The sequence below is a fragment of the Eumetopias jubatus genome, unplaced genomic scaffold (assembly GCF_037043125.1).
Source record: "Eumetopias jubatus isolate StellerSeaLion01/CBP00866 unplaced genomic scaffold, mEumJub1_p1.0 scaffold_5, whole genome shotgun sequence".
Taxonomy (NCBI): Eukaryota; Metazoa; Chordata; class Mammalia; order Carnivora; family Otariidae; genus Eumetopias; species Eumetopias jubatus.
The window spans coordinates 31346272-31364147 of NW_028274811.1; the positions used below are offsets into that span (position 1 = coordinate 31346272).

Genomic DNA, 17876 nt, shown 5'->3' on the forward strand with positions numbered 1-17876 from the left:
GTCAGGGCTAAATACCAGGAGCTAATTAAAGCCTAATGGGCATCTCCAGTAATTTCTGTGGCCTCCCCCCATTCCTTATTCATTCATTATTGATGCTTCCACACTGTTTAGTTCTGTATCTCCCCATCTCCACCCACCTAGTATTCCTCAAGCATGCTAGTTACTTCTTTTAAATAAGCTAAATATCCCCACTCCATTCCACACATTTCATTTGCTTAGTAAACTCTTACTAAACAGTTTATTAAGTATACTTCAATGTAAGACAATTTCTTCCATTGATGAATGTGTAACTAAGTCTCTACAGCAAAGGAAACCATCAACAAAATGAAAAGGCATCCTACCAAATGGGAAAATATTGGCAAACAATGTATCTGACAAGGGTGCTTGAGTGGCTCAGTCGGTTAAGCATCCAACTCTTGAATTCAGCTCAGGTCACGATCTCAGGATCATGAGATTGAGCCCCATGTCAGGTTCTGCATGGGCATGGAGCCTGCTTGCAATTCTCTCTCCCCATCTCCCTCTGCCCCGCCCCCAGATCGAGTACATGCACTCATGCTCTCTCAAAAAACAAAATAAAAAACCCACAATATATCTGACAATGAGTTAATATCCAAAATGTATAAAAGAAAAAGACCTCATACAACTCAATAGGAAAAAACAAACAGATTTAAAAATGGGCAGAGAGGGGAAAAAATGGGCAGAAGACCTGAGTAGACATTTGCCCAACATATACAGATCATCAAAGGTACATGAAAAGGTGGTCAACATCACTAATCATCACAAAAATGCAAATCAAAACCACAATGAGATAGCACCTCACACCTGTCAGAAAGGCTATTATCAAAAAGACTAGAAATAACAAGTGCTGGCGAACATGTAGCGAAAGGGAACCAAAGTACACTGTTGGTAGAAATGTAAACTGATCCGGCCACTATGGAAAGCAGTATGGAGGTTCCTCAAAAAATTAAAACTAGAACATATGATTATGAGCAATTCCGCTTCTGGATATTTATACAAAGGAAACAAAAACACTACTTCAAAAAGATAACTGCACAGCCAGGTTCACTGCAGCATTATTTTCAATAACCAAAACATGATAACAACCTAAGTGTCCACCAATGGATGAATGGATAAAGAAAATGTAGTGCATATATTTATACAATGGAGTATTATTTTGCCATAAAAAAGGAAATTCTGCCATTGGTCACAAAATGGATGGACCACGAGTGCATTATGCTAAGTGAATTAAGTCAGACAGAAAGACAAATGTCACATGATCTCATCACATGTGACATCTAAATAAACAAAAACAACCTCATAGATACAGAGAACAGATTGGTTGTTGCCAGAGGTAGGGACCTGGGAGTGGGAAAAGGGGTCAAAGTAGTCAAAAGGTACAAACTTCCAATTACAAAACAAATAAGACATAGGAATATAACGTCTAGCTTAGTGACTACGTTTAACACTGCATTGTTGGGGCGCCTGGGTGGCTCAGTCGTTAAGCATCTGCCTTCAGCTCAGGTCATGATCCCAGGGTCCCTGGGATCAAGCCCCGCATCAGGCTCCCTGCTCCATGGGAAGCCTGCCTCTCCCTCTCCCACTCCTGCTGCTTGTGTTCCTACTCTCGCTATCTCTCTCTGTCAAATAAATAATAAAATAAAATAAAATAATAATAATAATACTGTTGTATTGCATATATGAACGTTACTGAGAGTAGATCTTACAAATCTCAACACAAGAAGAGGAGCTCTTTAACTGTGTGGTGATGGATGTTAACTACCTATTGTGATCATTTCACAATATATACACACATAAAATCATTATGTTGTACACTTGAAACTAATATAATGTTGGGGTGTGTGGGTGGCTCAATTGATTGAGCATCTGTCTTCAGCTTGGGTCGTGATCCCAGGGTCCTGGGATCAAGCCCCGCATCTGGCTCCCTGCTCCACTGAGAGCCTGCTTCTCCCTCTCCCTCTGCCTGCCACTCCCCCTGCTTGTGCATGTGCACTCTCTTGCTCTCTCTGTCAAATAAATAACTAGAAACTAATACAATGTTATATGACAATTATTTCTCAATTTTTAAAAATAAAAAAAGAAAGAAAGAAGAGAGAGATTGGGATTTAAAAACAACAAAACAAACATGTTATTGAGTGGTTGTTTCCTGGGAGAGGTTTTATATATTTTTTTAACTGTTAAGAAAAAATAAAAAACCTGGGGCACGTGGGTGACTCAGTCAGTTAAGTGTCAGACTTGGTTCTGGCTCAGATCTTCATCTCAGGTTGTGATATAGAGCCCCACACCAGGCTTCGAGGCCAGCATAGTGTGCTTAAGACTCACTCTCCCTCTCCCTCAGCCCGCCCACACCAGGAACGCTAATGCACGCCCACCCACTCTCTTTCACAAATAAATAAATAAATCTTTAAAAAACAACAACAAAAAACCTAATGAGATCTCATAATAGCACAAGTCAAATTGACAATCATCTATCGCTTCTTCTTGGCTGTCTGCTAGAGCTCCCAAATACTTCTGGCTTCCACTTCTGAAAAAAAGATTACATTCCACTAATTGCTCAGCGTTTGGAAGATATAAATAACTGTAAGTCTGTTAGGTACCAACAATAAAAGCTTGTGAATCTTGAAATGAATTGATTTTATGATAAGTTTACTGATAATAAGTATTTTGATGTGAGCTCTGATCAGGCTACTGATTTTCAGTTTTAACCCCTCAAAGATAGTCCAAATTACCCTACCAACTATTGTACCTATTTAAAAATTTATAGATCTAGGGCGCCTGGATGGCGCAGTCAGTTAAGCAAGTCGGTTAAGCAACCAAGATGTCCTTCATTAGATGAATGGATAAATAAATTGTGGTACACTGAAACAATGGAATATGGTTCAGTACTAAAAACAATGGAATATGGTTCAGTACTAAAAAGAAATGAGCTATCAAACCATGAAGAAAACATGAAGGAACCTTAAATGCATTATTAAAGTAAAAGAAGCCAATATGAAAAGACTATATACTACACAATTCAAACTATACGATATTCTTTTTTTTTTTTTTTAAAGATTTTCATTTATTTATTTGACAGAGAGAGACAGCAAGAGAGGGAACACAAGCAGGGGGAGTGGGAGAGGGAGAAGCAGGCTCCCTGCTGAGCAGGGAGCCCGATGCGGGGCTCGATCCCAGGACCCCTGGGATCATGACCTGAGCCGAAGGCAGACGCTTAACAACTGAGCGACCCAGGCGCCCCCAACTATATGATATTCTGGAAAAGGCAAAACTATGCAGACAATAAAAAGATCAGTGGTTGCAAGGGTGGTGGAAGAAATGAACAGAGCACAGAGGATTTTTAGGACAGTTTAAAAACCAGAGTATGATATTATAATGAATACATGTCATTATACATTTGTTTAAACCCATGAAATATACAACATGAAGAATAAACTTTAAGATAAACTAGACTTGGAGTGATTATGATGTGTCAGTGCAGGTTCATTCCTGGTAAAATATGTACCGTTCAGGTGAGTGATGGTGCTAACGGGGGAGGCTGTGCATGTGTTAGGGCAGGGAACATATGGGAAATCACTGTACCACCCTGTCAATTTTGTTGTAAACCTAAAGCTGCTCTAAAAAATAAAGTTTTTGGAAAAAAAATAACTCTTGCATTCTTTTTTTTTTTTTAAAGATTTTATTTATTTATTTGAGAGAGAGAATGAGATAGAGAGAGCATGAGAGGGAAGAGGGGTAGAGGGAGAAGCAGACTCCCCGCTGAGCAGGGAGCCCGATGCGGGACTCGATCCCGGGACTCCAGGATCATGACCCGAGCCGAAGGCAGTTGCTTAACCAACTGAGCCACCCAAGCGCCCCAATAACTCTTGCATTCTTAACAAAGTAATTCATACCTCAATTTCATTCAACACATTTACTTATGGGGCACCTAGCTGGCTCAGTCAGTACAGCACAACTCTCACATTGGATATGGAGCCTACTGATAGGGGAGGGGAGGGGAGGAGAGGAGAAGAGAGAGGAAGAGAAGAGAGAGGAAGAGACAAGACGAGACAGGAAGAACAGGAACAAATTTACTTAGATGCCCACACTGAGTGTCAGATGTTATTCATTTGTTTGGTCACGTAATCCACAAATACTTAACGAGTACCTATGTGTTCGAGATAACGGGGATGCAATAATGAACAAAACATAAAAATTTCAACCCTCATGAAAGTTGAGGATTTACAGTCTAAAGGTGGGAGAAAGACGATAACTATAACAATAACAATAAACTAATAATTTAAAAGATATGTGCAACAGTGATAATACTATCAAGGACAAGGGGGAGGAGGGCAGGAACTTCAGGGACTGGATAGGAGTGGGTCAATGGGAAGACCTGCTAATACTAAAATGGAGTGATGAGGAGATTTGGCCATACTGAAAAGGTCAAAGTGAGGAAACATCTGCAGGATCAGAGGAAGAAGCAAACCATAGGACACCTGGGAAAACAGCAATCCCAACAGAACCTTAACACTGAGATGTCTGTTAGTGTTTTTGTAATGCCTACTCCTACATTTTTATACCCAGATGGCACTGGAAGGTTCTAAGAAGAGAACTGACATTATATAACTTTCCTTTTAAAAGAATCACTCTGGCTGCTGTGCTGAGAATAGACCCACAGGGAGGCAAAGATGGTACCAGGTAGGAGCCTATATTAATCTATTAATCTAGGTGAAATAATGTTGGGTTTGGACCTACATGGTGGTAAAAGAAAAGGTAAAAAGTGGTCAGATTCCAGATAAACTTTGAAGGTATAGCAAACAGGACTCTGTAAAAGACTGGATGTGCAGTGAAAGAAACCAAGGATGACCCAAGGCTTTTGGCTTATGCATATGGAAGGAGAAATTGTCCTTTATTGAGATTTTAAAGACAAAAAGATCAGATATGTGGGCAAGATTCTAAGTTGAGTTTGGTGCCTATAAAATTCAAAATGCTTATAAGATTTTCAAGTGTAAATGTTAAGTAAAACAACTCAATATAGTAAGTTCAAGAAAAGATCTCACCTAGAGAGACAACTGTGGAATCTTTAGCATGTAGATGGTATTTTAAAATCATTAGTCTAAATGAGATTACCAAGGGAGTGAATGAAAATAAGCAATCTGAGAACTGGTTACTGAGCCATTCCAAATTTCAAAGGTTTAGAACATGAAAAGCAATCAACAAAGAAACGGAGCAGCCAGTCAAGTAGAAAAAAACACAGAGGAGTGAGAGATCCTGACAGCCAAGAAAAAAACCATATCAAGGTAGTGGGAGTAATTAATTGAATCAAATTGTACTCATAGATCAAGTAAAATGTGCAACAGACATCACTGGTAACTTGCAAAAGCAATTTCAGAGGAATGATGGGGCAAAAGGTTACCTGAAGAAGGTTCAAGATAGAGTGGGAAGAGAAGAATTAAAGAAAAGAGACAACACATTCAAGTTATTTTATTATGGGGGAAGCAAAAAATAGGGGTTTAACTACAGTGGGGTGAAGAGTCAAGAGAGAGTTATTTCCTAAACGTGGGAAAATAACATTTTACACTGATGGAAATGATCCAGTAGACAGGCAGAAAAGGGCAAGGAGACAACTATAGAAGCAATTAACGATGAATAGATGAAAAGGGATTAATCTAATATACCAGAAGTAAAAGCATTAATATACAAGTAATAAACAAATGCAGTGAAAATAGCGGAGCAGCTTAACTTCTGTGAAATGTTTCCTAGCTTATAAAAATAACTGTATACTTCCACTTCTTTGGATATTATAATAATCCTCTAAAATAAGTATTACTCCCCACCTAAGGAAAAGCAAAGAGCAGATAAGAAAAGTTAGGTAAGGTGGCCAAAGTCACAGTTCTATTAAGAGGCAAAGCCAGAATACAAATCTCAGTCAAAAGATCCTGAATTCTTTATATCTTTATCTTAGAGTTTATGGTTTAGTATGAAAACATGTTGAAGAAAACTTCCTTATCCATTAAGAATCTTATTTTAAAAAGTGTTATCAAAACTGTACTTTGAAACATGTCTTAGAAGTACTGCTTTGTATATTTATTAACATTGTTTTAAAAACAATGTTACCATTGATAATTAAGACATTGAAAACAATTTAGTGACTTCTAAAGTGATGTTCATGGGGGTGCCTGGGTGGCTCAGTCGTTAAGCATCTGCCTTCGGCTCAGATCACGATCCCAGTGTCCCAGGATCCAGCCCCGCATCAGGCTCCCCACTCGGCAGAGGCTGCTTCTCCCTCTCCCACTCCCCCTGCTTGTGTTCCCTCTCTCACTGTCTCTCTTTCTGTCAAATAAATAAATAAAATCTTTAAAAATAATAATAATAAAGTGATGTTCATGGATTTTTTCTGTGAAAAGATCCCACGTTCTTCAGGAAAAAAATGGGAAATAGGAAAAAAGCTTTTAAAAAGAACAAAATTCAACCATAATACCACCAACCACCTCAGCTAACATCGTCATTTGTTTCCTTCCAGGCAAATATTCTTAAATATTTTATATCTAATTCCCTACCCAATGATGGTTCTTGATCTTTACTGATAGGGTGTATGTTCTTGGAATTTATAATCAAGACAAGTATGTGTCAGCTTCTGGTATCAAAGGAACACATAAAGCAATCAGCGCTGAACGTCTAGCATACCTAACACAAAGTTTTTTTAGTCTTTGCATTTCTTACCTGGTTATTTTCTTCATCCTCAAATACAAAATCTTGCTGCATAACTTCATTGTCTAAATCAGTGCTAGCCACAGGTTCTGAACAGTCTCTGTTACTTTCACTGGCATTAATAATATCATCAGCAATATCAACCCTAGTAATGAAGATTAAAAAATCAGATCAGGCCAAATGTTGAGTATGTAATGCCTTTAAAATAAATAAATATCAATAATGATGGGAAACTTTCACTTGTTAAGCAAAATGTGTCCTTTTCATAAAACTTCACACATTCTTTATTTTGCCAAATTAGATTATTAAACACACTAAGTTTATTTTTGTCTCTCCAGGGAATGTTATAAGAAAACCACCTTGTTTGTTACTCCCTTTGAAAATTTTCAAAAGCAAATGAATGGCTGAAAAAATAATTTATGTGTCAAAATAACTTCCCTTACAAATGCATACTCTCAATTATAATGATCTGTTCCAATTAAAATACAAGTCTAGCACTAGATATGATAATGTCCAACACCTTATCAAGCATGATAGGAATAGCTTCCTACTGCAGATTTTTCATGTTACATAATTTAGAATATGCAAAATACTGCAGCAGGCTTTTGTTTACAAATACAATACCACCATCAATGACAGAACATGAGTTACTTCCCCAGAGATAAAAATAAGATTGTCTGAGCATGGGCATGGGTTTCAGGATCTCTAGCTAAGCTAAAGACAAACACCAAGGAATCTACTTATATTAATTATAGCCTTTGAAACAGTTCTCCACAATTACCAACTTCTAGTTACTGTTTTGTTTCAGATATTGCTTTTTTCCTTCATATTCAGCCCAAATAGTCCCTAGGTCAAACCAGTTTTATCAGTTCTAATCATGCCTTCAAAGCACCACAAATCAGGGCCACAGAGCTGCACTGGTTGGTCATGCCATCTATTCAGACACATAGCACACCTGCAGTTGTACAATATGGTATTCCAAAAATAAACATATCGCAACCACTGGTTTTCAGATCCATTAATTTTTTCAGTTTCAGTTCATACTCAATAGCTATTCTAGTGTACTACACATACTTGGCCTTTTAAAAATAATTCTTCAAAAAAAAAAAGAAAAGAAAAAACACTTTACCCAATTATCTCCTTTTTTTTTTAACCTCCTATGAATCCTCCAAATTTGGGTACATCTTTCTCATCTGCCCTCCAAATAAAATCTGATAAATGAAAACTATGAAATCAATGTATTATGGTCTCAAAGAAAGGCACCTATATATCCCTCAAGTGCAGGGCTGAGGAAATAGGAAAGGAGATGAGGCATTTCATCCATTTAAAGGTAATCAGATGAAGAGTGGAATAAAATCACAAATCACAGAGCACACAGAGGTACTTTTAACTGATACAAAATTCAACTAGTAACAGCTAAACTATTTTTTTAAAAGTATGTAGGGAGGGCAGCAGGGTAGTAGCTGATGACAGGGGATAAAATTTAAATAGTAAAGGATGATTCTGCTCACCGTTGCACTCAATGACTATATACAACATGAGTGATGCCAATCTGCTACCCCTGCATCTAGCGGTCTAGATCATTTCATGTCTCTCATGGTGTGACCATTTGTTGCACATAGTATGGGTCTAATTTTTTTTAACATTATTTTTTTCATACAACATAGTGAGGTAAGCTCACTACTTCATCTGATGTTCAGGGAAGAAAATCTGGCAGTACTGGACTTAATGTCTACTACCATAATGGAAGATATCAATTTTCAATCTTAAGTGAGTATATGCAACTTACATACAAAGTCACTTTCCACACATACTTTCAGAAATCCCCAAGATCCCATTATTTAAGTAAAGTACGATTTTTAAAAGATATATTAAAACAATTTTATAATTGTAAGAAATAATAGTGAAATGTTATAAAAGTTTCTTACTGGTTATTAGATCCTTCCCCATCACAATTAAAACTTTCTGCTTCATTATTACACACCAGACTTTGCTGTTGTAAATTCTTAAGATCATGATCTATGCTGCTCTGCAGATCAAAAAGGTGCTGTTCCACAGCTGCTCTAATTGTTCTTTCTAAAATGCTACAAAACAGAACACATTTTAGTGAGAAGCAGTCACCCTAACTGGGCATTTGGCCACATAAATACAAACATTAAAACGTGACTAGTAAGACAAATTATCAGGGTATTTAAATGGGTAAACTAGAGTATAAGAAGAAACACATAAAAGGAATACATGATAATGGGTTAAATTTTTAAAAGAAATTATTATACAAATCAATCATAACATCACTATTACTACTGAGGTGGGAAAGATAAGTTCTCCCAGTAATTCATTCCCTGCTCATATATGGAAAAAATATTTACATAGATTCTTTAAAGCTATATTTATAAGGTGAAATAATTTATCAACACTCAGCTAAATCAAAGAAACTGTAAGGGTCCTGTCCACATTTTTTACATGAAGTCTACTTCTTAAAGAAAACTTAATAAAAAGAGATCTACTGACATTTCTCAATCATTTCAGAAGATCAAAAAAATCATCTGATGAAAGTTCAATCTTTATTTTATGTATTAGGCAATGCATTCTTTATTTGTTCCTATTACAGTATATAAAATATTTAGTTTCACTGCCTTATGTACAATCCTTCCTCTAAAGTAAGCACAATAAATACATGATTTTCTTTTTATAAACGTTTTTTATTTAATAAATACATGATTTTCATTTCTACAGTTAAGTAATATTTTTAAATTGTCTTCTACAAATATATTACTTACTCCGCAGAGGCTGGTAAGATGCTGATGGGAGATATATGGGCACTGTAATCAAAGAAAGACATTAGCTATAAAACTTTTCAATACTAAGTAACTACAAAAAGAGTTGCACTACCTTGACACAATCAGGAAAGCAAGCACCAAGTTTTAGGTTCATTTCTGGAAGAGTAGGATTCTAATTTTTAAAGAATTTATTTTTCAGGGGCACCTGGGTGGCTCAGTCAGTTAAGCATCTGCCTTCTACTCAGGTCATGGTCCCTGGGTCCTGGGATCGAGCTCTGCGTCGGGCTCCCTGCTCAGCGGGAAAGCCTGCTTCTCCCTCTGCCTCTGCCTCTCCCTCTGTGCTCGTGCTCGCTCTCTCTCAAATAAGTAAATAAAATCTTTAAAAAAAATGATTAAAAAAAATTTATTTTTCACACAAAAAACTAAATATACATACGTGTGTGTGTGTGTGTGTGTGTGTGTGTGTGTAGCCGACTATTTCATCTGGTGCTCACTTGGAGAAACACTGACCTATATTCCAAGGCTGAAGCGAAAAAAAAGTGGACTACTATCCCAACAAAACCACCTCATCTAGGATAGTACAAGGCCTCAATGCTTACTCTGTACTCCTTGCCAGAATTAACAGCATACGCTACTACTCAGAGGATATTCTCAAGTTACGAAAAAGGCAAAATCGATACTAAAATCATACTACCTCATTCACTGTACTATTAACAGGCATTCCTTAGCAAATTCTGCACCACAGTATCTACTGATACTTATAAAAATATAGATAACATCTTCATTTTTACCATAGTTAAAAGTTCTACAGAAACCCACAAGGAGATGTGGATACCACTAAAATGTTTAAAATTAAATCAAAGTGCTGGTAAGGATGTGAAGCAACTAGAACCTTCCTATATTGCTGCTGGAAATTTAAAACATCCCAACCACTTTGGAAACCAGTTTGGCACTTCCTTATACAACTTACCAAATGAGCCAGTAATTGTACTCCTGGGTATTTACTCAAGAGAAGTGAAAGCATAATTCCTTTAGAAGACTAGCACAAGGGGCGCCTGGGTGGCTCAATTGGTTAAGTGACTGCCTTCGGCTCAGGTCATGATCCTGGAGTCCCTGGATCGAGTCCCGCATCGGGCTCCCTGCTCGGCGGGGAGTCTGCTTCTCCCTCTGACCCTCCCCCATCTCATGCTCTCTCTCATTCTCTCTCTCTCAAATAAATAAATAAAATCTTTAAAAAAAAAAAAAGAAGACAACAACTAGCACAAGCATAGAGGCTTTATTCACAACAGCCAAACAAAGGTATCAAACCAAACAGGTGAAAGCAGATACAAGGTGTGGGACAACCCTACAATGGAATATGCTCAGTGTTTTTTTTAAATAAAAAGTACAAACAGGGGCGCCTGGGTGGCTCAGTCGGTTAAGCGCTGCCTTCGGCTCAGGTCTTGGTCCTGGGATCATGCCCCACATCGGGCTCCCTGCTAGACTGAGAGCCTGCTTCTCCCTCTCCCTCTGCTGCTCTCCCTGCTTATGCTCTCTCTCCCTCTCTCTGTCAAATAAAATCTTAAAAAAAAAATTAATTTTTTAAAATGAATAAATGAATGGTACAAACATCTGAAATACGCAACATGAATCTCAACATTATGTCAAGCAATGATGCCAGACACAAAAGAGTACCTACTGTAGGAGATTCCATTTACATGAAATTCTAAAACAGGCTGAACTTATCTATACAATGACAGAAAGCAGATGAATGGCAGTCTGGGGCCAGACTGTTGGGTGATGGAAAGTCTGTCTTGACTGTCGTGGTTCTTAACAGGTATATTATGTGTATGTGTGCATTTATAAAATAAGTGCATGTTATTGCATAAAAGTTGTAACCTCAAAGTTGGATTTTTAAAGGAAAAAAATCACTAACAGGAAAAAAAATCTACAAAAGCCATATAGCAGCTACTTTTGGCAAACAGGGACATGGAGCATTTGAGAAGGAGCAAGTAACTCAAGTGGTGCTTATACAAGTTTAGTGTTTGATAATTCAATGACTTTATGATTTCTGAACTTTTCTGTATGTATCTGACTCTTCAATAAAAAGTTACTTTAAAAAGTAAATGTAGGGGCACCTGGGTGGCTCAGTTGTTAAGCGTCTGCCTTCGGCTCAGGTCATGATCCCAGAGTCCTAGGATCGAGCCCCACATTGGGCTCCCTGCTCCGCGGGAAGCCTGTTTCTCCCTCTCCCACTCCCCCTGCTTGTATTCCCTCTCTTGCTGTGTCTCTCTCTGTCAAATAAATAAATAAAATCTTTAAAATAAAAAAAAGGAAATGTAATTAGTTTCATGAAGATCCCCTATAAATGTGCCAACACAAACACTAACCAACATTAGGAACAGAGTCTATCAGATTAATATTCTCAGGATTCACTCTGGAAAACAGTATGGAGGTTCCTCAAAAAGTTGAAAATAGAACTATCCTACAACCCAGCAAATGTACTACTAGGGATTTACTCCAAAGATACAAATGTAGTGATCCAAAGGGGCACGTGTACCCCAATGTTTATAACAGCAATGTCCACAATAGCCAAACTATGAAAAGAGCCCAGACGTCCATCGACGGGATGAATGGATAAAGAAGATGTGATAAATTACCAGAACTCATACAGCAATTCAATAATGCGTCAGGATACAAAATCAATGCACAGAAATCAGTTTTTTCTTATACACTAACAATGCAACTGTAGAAAAAGAAATTAGAGAAACTATTCCATTTTACAATAGCACCAAAAACCGTTAAGATACCTCGGAAGAAACCTAACCAAAGAGGTAAAGGATCTATACTCTAGGAACTACAGAACACTCATGAAAGAAATTGAAGACACAAAAAGATGGAAAAGCATCCCATGCTCATGGACCGGAAGACTAAACATTGTTAAAATGTCTATGCTAGGGGGGCGGAGCAAGATGGCGGAGGAGTAGGAGACCTAGATTTCGTCTGGTCTCAGGAATTCAGCTGAATAGGGATCAAACCATTCTGAACACCTACGAACTCAACAGGAGATCGAAGAGGAGAGTAGCAACAACTCTCTGAACAGAGAAGCGACCACTTACTGGAAGGTACGACGTGCGGAGAAGTGAATCTGAGGCGATATTCGGGAGGATAGACGGCGGGGGAGGGGCCTCCACCGGCCGCTTCTGGCAAGTGCTAGAGCCCCGGGGCACAAAATCGGAACTGTTAGAAGTTGGCTCCACTGAGGGACGTAGCTGCAGTGGCTAGGCGGGGGGTGGAATCCTCCCGGGGCAGTGTGGTCTCGGGACCCTTGGGGTCTCAGAAGGACCAGGGGTGCCTGAGTGCGCCAGAGCTCCCAGGTATCGGAGCGGGGAAGCCGGCTGCAGAGACGGAGCTGAGGCGCGGGCTCTCAGCTCGGGGTGGCCATAAACTGTGATCCGCGGCCCAGTCGGGCCACTGCTCCTCCAGCAGGGACCCAACAAGCGGCAGAGCCAGGGAGACTCCCGTTCCTTCCCAAGGAGGAGCGGCGCAGGAGCGCAGCGCAGGGATCTGCTGGGTTTGGAGACTCCACACGGGGTCGGGTGCCAGAAATATAAACGCTCGGTCACAGGCCAGGTGAGCGCGGAGTGCGGCCGGAGACCGGGGACACGGGAGTGACTGCTTTTCTCCGGGGGCGCACTGAGGAGCAGGGCCCGGAGTTCTCAGCTCCTCCGGGCGGAGACTGGGAGGCCACCATTTTTGCCCTGGTCCTCCAAGGCTGTACCGAGAGCTTGCAGGGAACAAAAGCTCCTGAGATCAAACCCAAGCAGCTTGCTTAGCCCGGACCGACAAGGGCGGGGCAATTCAGCCTCAGGCAAAGACATTTGGAAACCACAGCAACAGGCAGGGCCCTCCCCCAGAAGATCAGCACGAACAGCCAGCAAGCCAAGACCAAGTTTACCGATCAAGGAGAACGGGAGAACTCCAGCGCTAGGGGAATACTGCACATAGAATTCATGGCTTTTTTTACCATGATTCATTAGTTCATCAAAGTTAATTTTTGTTAACTGTTTTTTTTTTTTATTTTTATTTTTCCCTTTTTCAACCAACATCTTATCAATCTTTTTAAAAAAAAAACATTTTTTATTTTTCATCTTTAGAGTCATATTTTATCCCTTCATAGTAGTTACCCTTATTTTTGGCATATATATTTAAGTTGTTCTCTCTTTAAAATTTTGAGATAGTTTCTTCTAACAGATCAAAATATACCCTAAATCACTAGTGTATGGCTCTGTTCTAGTCTCCTGCCTGATCACATTCTCTCCTTTTCTTTTTTTTTTTTCTTAAATCTTCTTTCTTTTTTCAAACAACTTCTTATCAAGTCCTTTTATAAAATCTTTTATAATTTTCATCTTTACAGTCATCTTCCATCCCTTCATTGTATCAACCCTTATTTTGTACATATGTGTCTTTCTTCCTTTAAAATTTTAGGAGGCACTTTTTTCTAACAGACCAAAATACACCCAAAATCTAGTGTGTGGCACTGATCTATGCACTAGCCTGATCATATTTGATCATATTCTGCTTTTTTTGTATTGTTCTCTTTTTGTTATCTTTTTTTTCTTTTTTTTTTCTCTTTCTTTTTTCTTTCTTTCCCTTTCTTTTCCCCTGGTTTCAGGTCTTTTCTGATTTGTATACAGTATATTTGCTGGGGACGTTGTAAACCTGTTAGCATTTTGTTCTCTCATTCATCTATTCTCCTCTGGACAAAATGACAAGACGAAAAAAATCACCTCAACAAAAAGAACAAGAGGTAGTACCGTCAGTCAGGAACCTATTCAATACGGACATTAGTACGATGTCGGACCTAGAGTTCAGAATCATGACTTTAAAGATACTAGCTGGGCTTGAAAAAAGTGTGGAAGTTATTAGAGAAACCCTTTCTGGAGAAATAAAAGAACTAAAATCTAACCAAGTCGAAATCAAAAAGGCTATTGATGAGGTGCAATCAAAAATGGGGGCACTAACTGCTAGGATAAATGAGGCAGAAGAGAGAATCAGCGATATAGAAGATCAAATGATGGAAAATAAAGAGGCTGAGAAAAAGAGAGAGAAACAACTACAGGATCACGAGGGCAGAATTCGAGAGATAAGTTATACGATAAGACGAAACAACATTAGAATAATTGGGATCCCAGAAGAAGAAGAAAGAGAGAGAGGGGCAGAAGGTATATTGGAGCAAATAACAGCACAGAACTTCCCTAATGTGAGGAAGGAAACAGGCATCAAAATCCAGGAGGCACAGAGAACCCCTCTCAAAATCAATAATAAGAGGTCAACACCCCAACATCTAATAGTAAAACTTACGAGTCTCAGAGACAAAGAGAAAATCCTGAAAGCAGCTCGGGAGAAGAGATATGTAACCTACAATGGTAAAAATATTAGATTGGCAACAGACCTATCCACAGAGACCTGGCAGGCCAAAAAGGACTGGCAAGATATCTTCAGAGCACTAAACGAGAAAAATATGCAGACAAGAATACTATATCCAGCTAGGTTGTCATTGAAAATTGAAGGAGAGATAAAAAGCTTCCAGAACAAACAAAAACTAAAAGACTTTGCAAACACGAAACCAGCCCTCCAAGAAATATTGAAAGGGGTCCTCTAAGCAAAGAGAGAGCCTAAAAGCAGCAAAGATCAGAAAGGAACACAGACAACATACAGTAACAGTCACCTTACAGGCAATACAATGGCACTAAATTCATACCTTTCAATAGTTCCCCTGAATGTAAATGGGCTCAATGCCCCAATCAAAAGACACAGGCTATCAGATTGGATTAAAAAACAAGACCCATCAATATGCTGTCTGCAAGAGACTCATTTTAGACCCAAAGACACCCCCAGATTGAAAGTGAGGGGGTGGAAAACCATTTACCATGCTAATGGACACCAAAAGAAAGCTGGGGTGGCAATCCTTATATCAGACAAACTAGATTTTAAAACAAAGACTGTAATAAGAGATGAGGAAGGACACTCTATCCTACTTAAAGGGCCTATCCAACAAGAAGATCTAACAATTGTAAATATCTATGCCCCGAACATGGGAGCAGCCAATTATATAAGGCAATTAATAACAAAAGCAAAGAAACACATTGACTACAATACAATAATAGTGGGGGACTTTAACACCCCCCTGACTGAAATGGACAGATCATCTAAGCAAAAGATCAACAAGGAAATAAAGACTTTAAATGACACACTGGACCAAATGGACTTCACAGACATATTCAGAACATTCCATCCCAAAGCAACGGAATACACATTCTTCTCTAGTGCCCATGGAACATTCTCCAGAATTGATCCCATCCTAGGTCACAAATCAGGTCTCAACCGGTACCAAAAGATTGGGATCATTCCCTGCATATTTTCAGACCACAATGCTTTGAAACTAGAACTCAATCACAAGAGGAAAATCGGAAAGAACTCAAATACATGGAGGCTAAAGAGCATCCTACTAAAGAATGAATGGGACAACCAGGAAATTAAAGAAGAATTAAAAAAATTCATGGAAACCAATGAAAATGAAAACACAACTGTCCAAAATCTTTGGGATTCAGCAAAGGCACTCCTGAGAGGAAAGTATATAGCAATACAAGCCTTTCTCAAGAAACAAGAAAGGTCTCAAATACACAACCTAACCCTACACCTAAAGGAGCTGGAGAAAGAACAGCAAATAAAGCCTAAACCCAGCAGGAGAAGAGAAATAATAAAGATCAGAGCAGAAATCAATGAACTAGAAACCAAAAGAACAGTAGAACAGATCAACAAAACTAGGAGCTGGTTCTTTGAAAGAATTAACAAGATTGATAAACCCCTGGCCAGACCTATCAAAAAGAAAAGAGAAAGGACCCAAATCAACAAAATCATGAATGAAAGAGGAGAGATCACAACCAACACCAAAGACATACAAACAATTATAAGAACATATTATGAGCAACTCTATGCCAGCAAATTAGATAACCTGGAAGAAATGGGTGCATTCCTAGAGATGTATCAACTACCAAAATTGAACCAGGAAGAAATAGAAAACCTGAACAGACCTCTAACCACTAAGGAAATTGAAGCAGTCATCAAAAATCTCCCAAGAAAAAAAGCCCAGGGCCAGATGGCTTCCCAGGGGAATTCTATCAGACATTTCAAGAAGAATTAATACCTATTCTCCTGAAACTGTTCCAAAAAATAGAAATGGAAGGAAAACTTCCAAATTCATTTTATGAGGCCACCATTACCTTGATCCCAAAACCAGACAAAGACCCCATCAAAAAGGAGAATTACAGACCAACATCCTTGATGAACATGGGTGCAAAAATTCTCACCAAAATACTAGCCAACAGGATCCAACAGTACATTAAAAGGATTATTCACCATGACCAAGTGGGATTTATCCCTGGGCTGCAAGGCTGGTTCAACATCCACAAATCAATCAACGTGATACAATACATTAACAAAAGAAAGAACAAGAATCATATGATCCTCTCAATAGATGCACAAAAAGCATTTGACAAAGGACAGCATCCTTTCTTGATCAAAACTCTTCAGAGTATAGGGATAGAGGGTACATACCTCAATATCATAAAAGCCATCTATGAAAAACCTACAGCGAATATCATTCTCAATGGGGAAAAGCTGAGAGCTTTTCCGCTAAGGTCAGGAACGCGGCAGGGATGTCCACTCTCACCACTGCTATTCAACATAGCATTAGAAGTCCTAGCCACAGCAATCAGACAACAAAAAGAAATCAAAGGCATCCAAATCGGCAAAGAGGAAGTCAAACTCTCACTCTTTGCAGATGATATGATACTGTATGTGGAAAACCCAAAAGACTCCACCCCAAAACTGCTAGAACTCATACAGGAATTCAGTCAAGGAGCAGGCTATAAAATCAATGCACAGAAATCACTGGCATTCCTATACACCAACAACAAGATAGAAGAGAGACAAATCAAGGAGTCGATCCCATTCACAATTGCACCCAAAACCATAAGATACCTAGGAATAAATTTAACCAAAGAGGCAAAGGATCTGTACTCAGAAAACTATAAAATACTCAGAAAAGAAATTGAAGAAGACACAAAGAAATGGAAAAACGTTCCATGCTCATGGATTGGGAGAACCAACATTGTGAAGATGTCAATGCTACCTAGAGCAATCTACACATTCAATGCAATCCCCATCAAAATACCATCCACTTTTTTCGAAGAAATGGAACAAATAATCCTAAAATTTGTATGGAACCAGGAGAGACCCCGAATAGCCAGAGGAATATTGAAAAAGAAAAGCAAAGCTGGCGGCATCACAATTCCGGACTTCCAGCTCTATTACAAAGCTGTCATCATCAAGACAGTATGGTAC

General features: G+C 38.8%; 1 protein-coding gene across 11 annotated transcripts in view; it reads right to left on the reverse strand.

Annotated features, from left to right (window-relative positions):
* Window positions 1-17876, reverse strand: part of FAM13B (family with sequence similarity 13 member B) — an 88366-nt gene that overhangs the window by 22501 nt on the left and 47989 nt on the right. For all 11 annotated transcript variants that reach the window (XM_088023266.1, XM_028103736.2, XM_028103735.2 and 8 more), the window contains 3 exons: window positions 9489-9530; window positions 8637-8792; window positions 6721-6853 (listed from right to left, as the gene is read on the reverse strand). In XM_088023266.1, the coding sequence (XP_087879392.1) occupies window positions 6721-6853; window positions 8637-8792; window positions 9489-9530 (331 nt within the window). The remainder of the gene's footprint in view (window positions 1-6720; window positions 6854-8636; window positions 8793-9488; window positions 9531-17876) is intronic.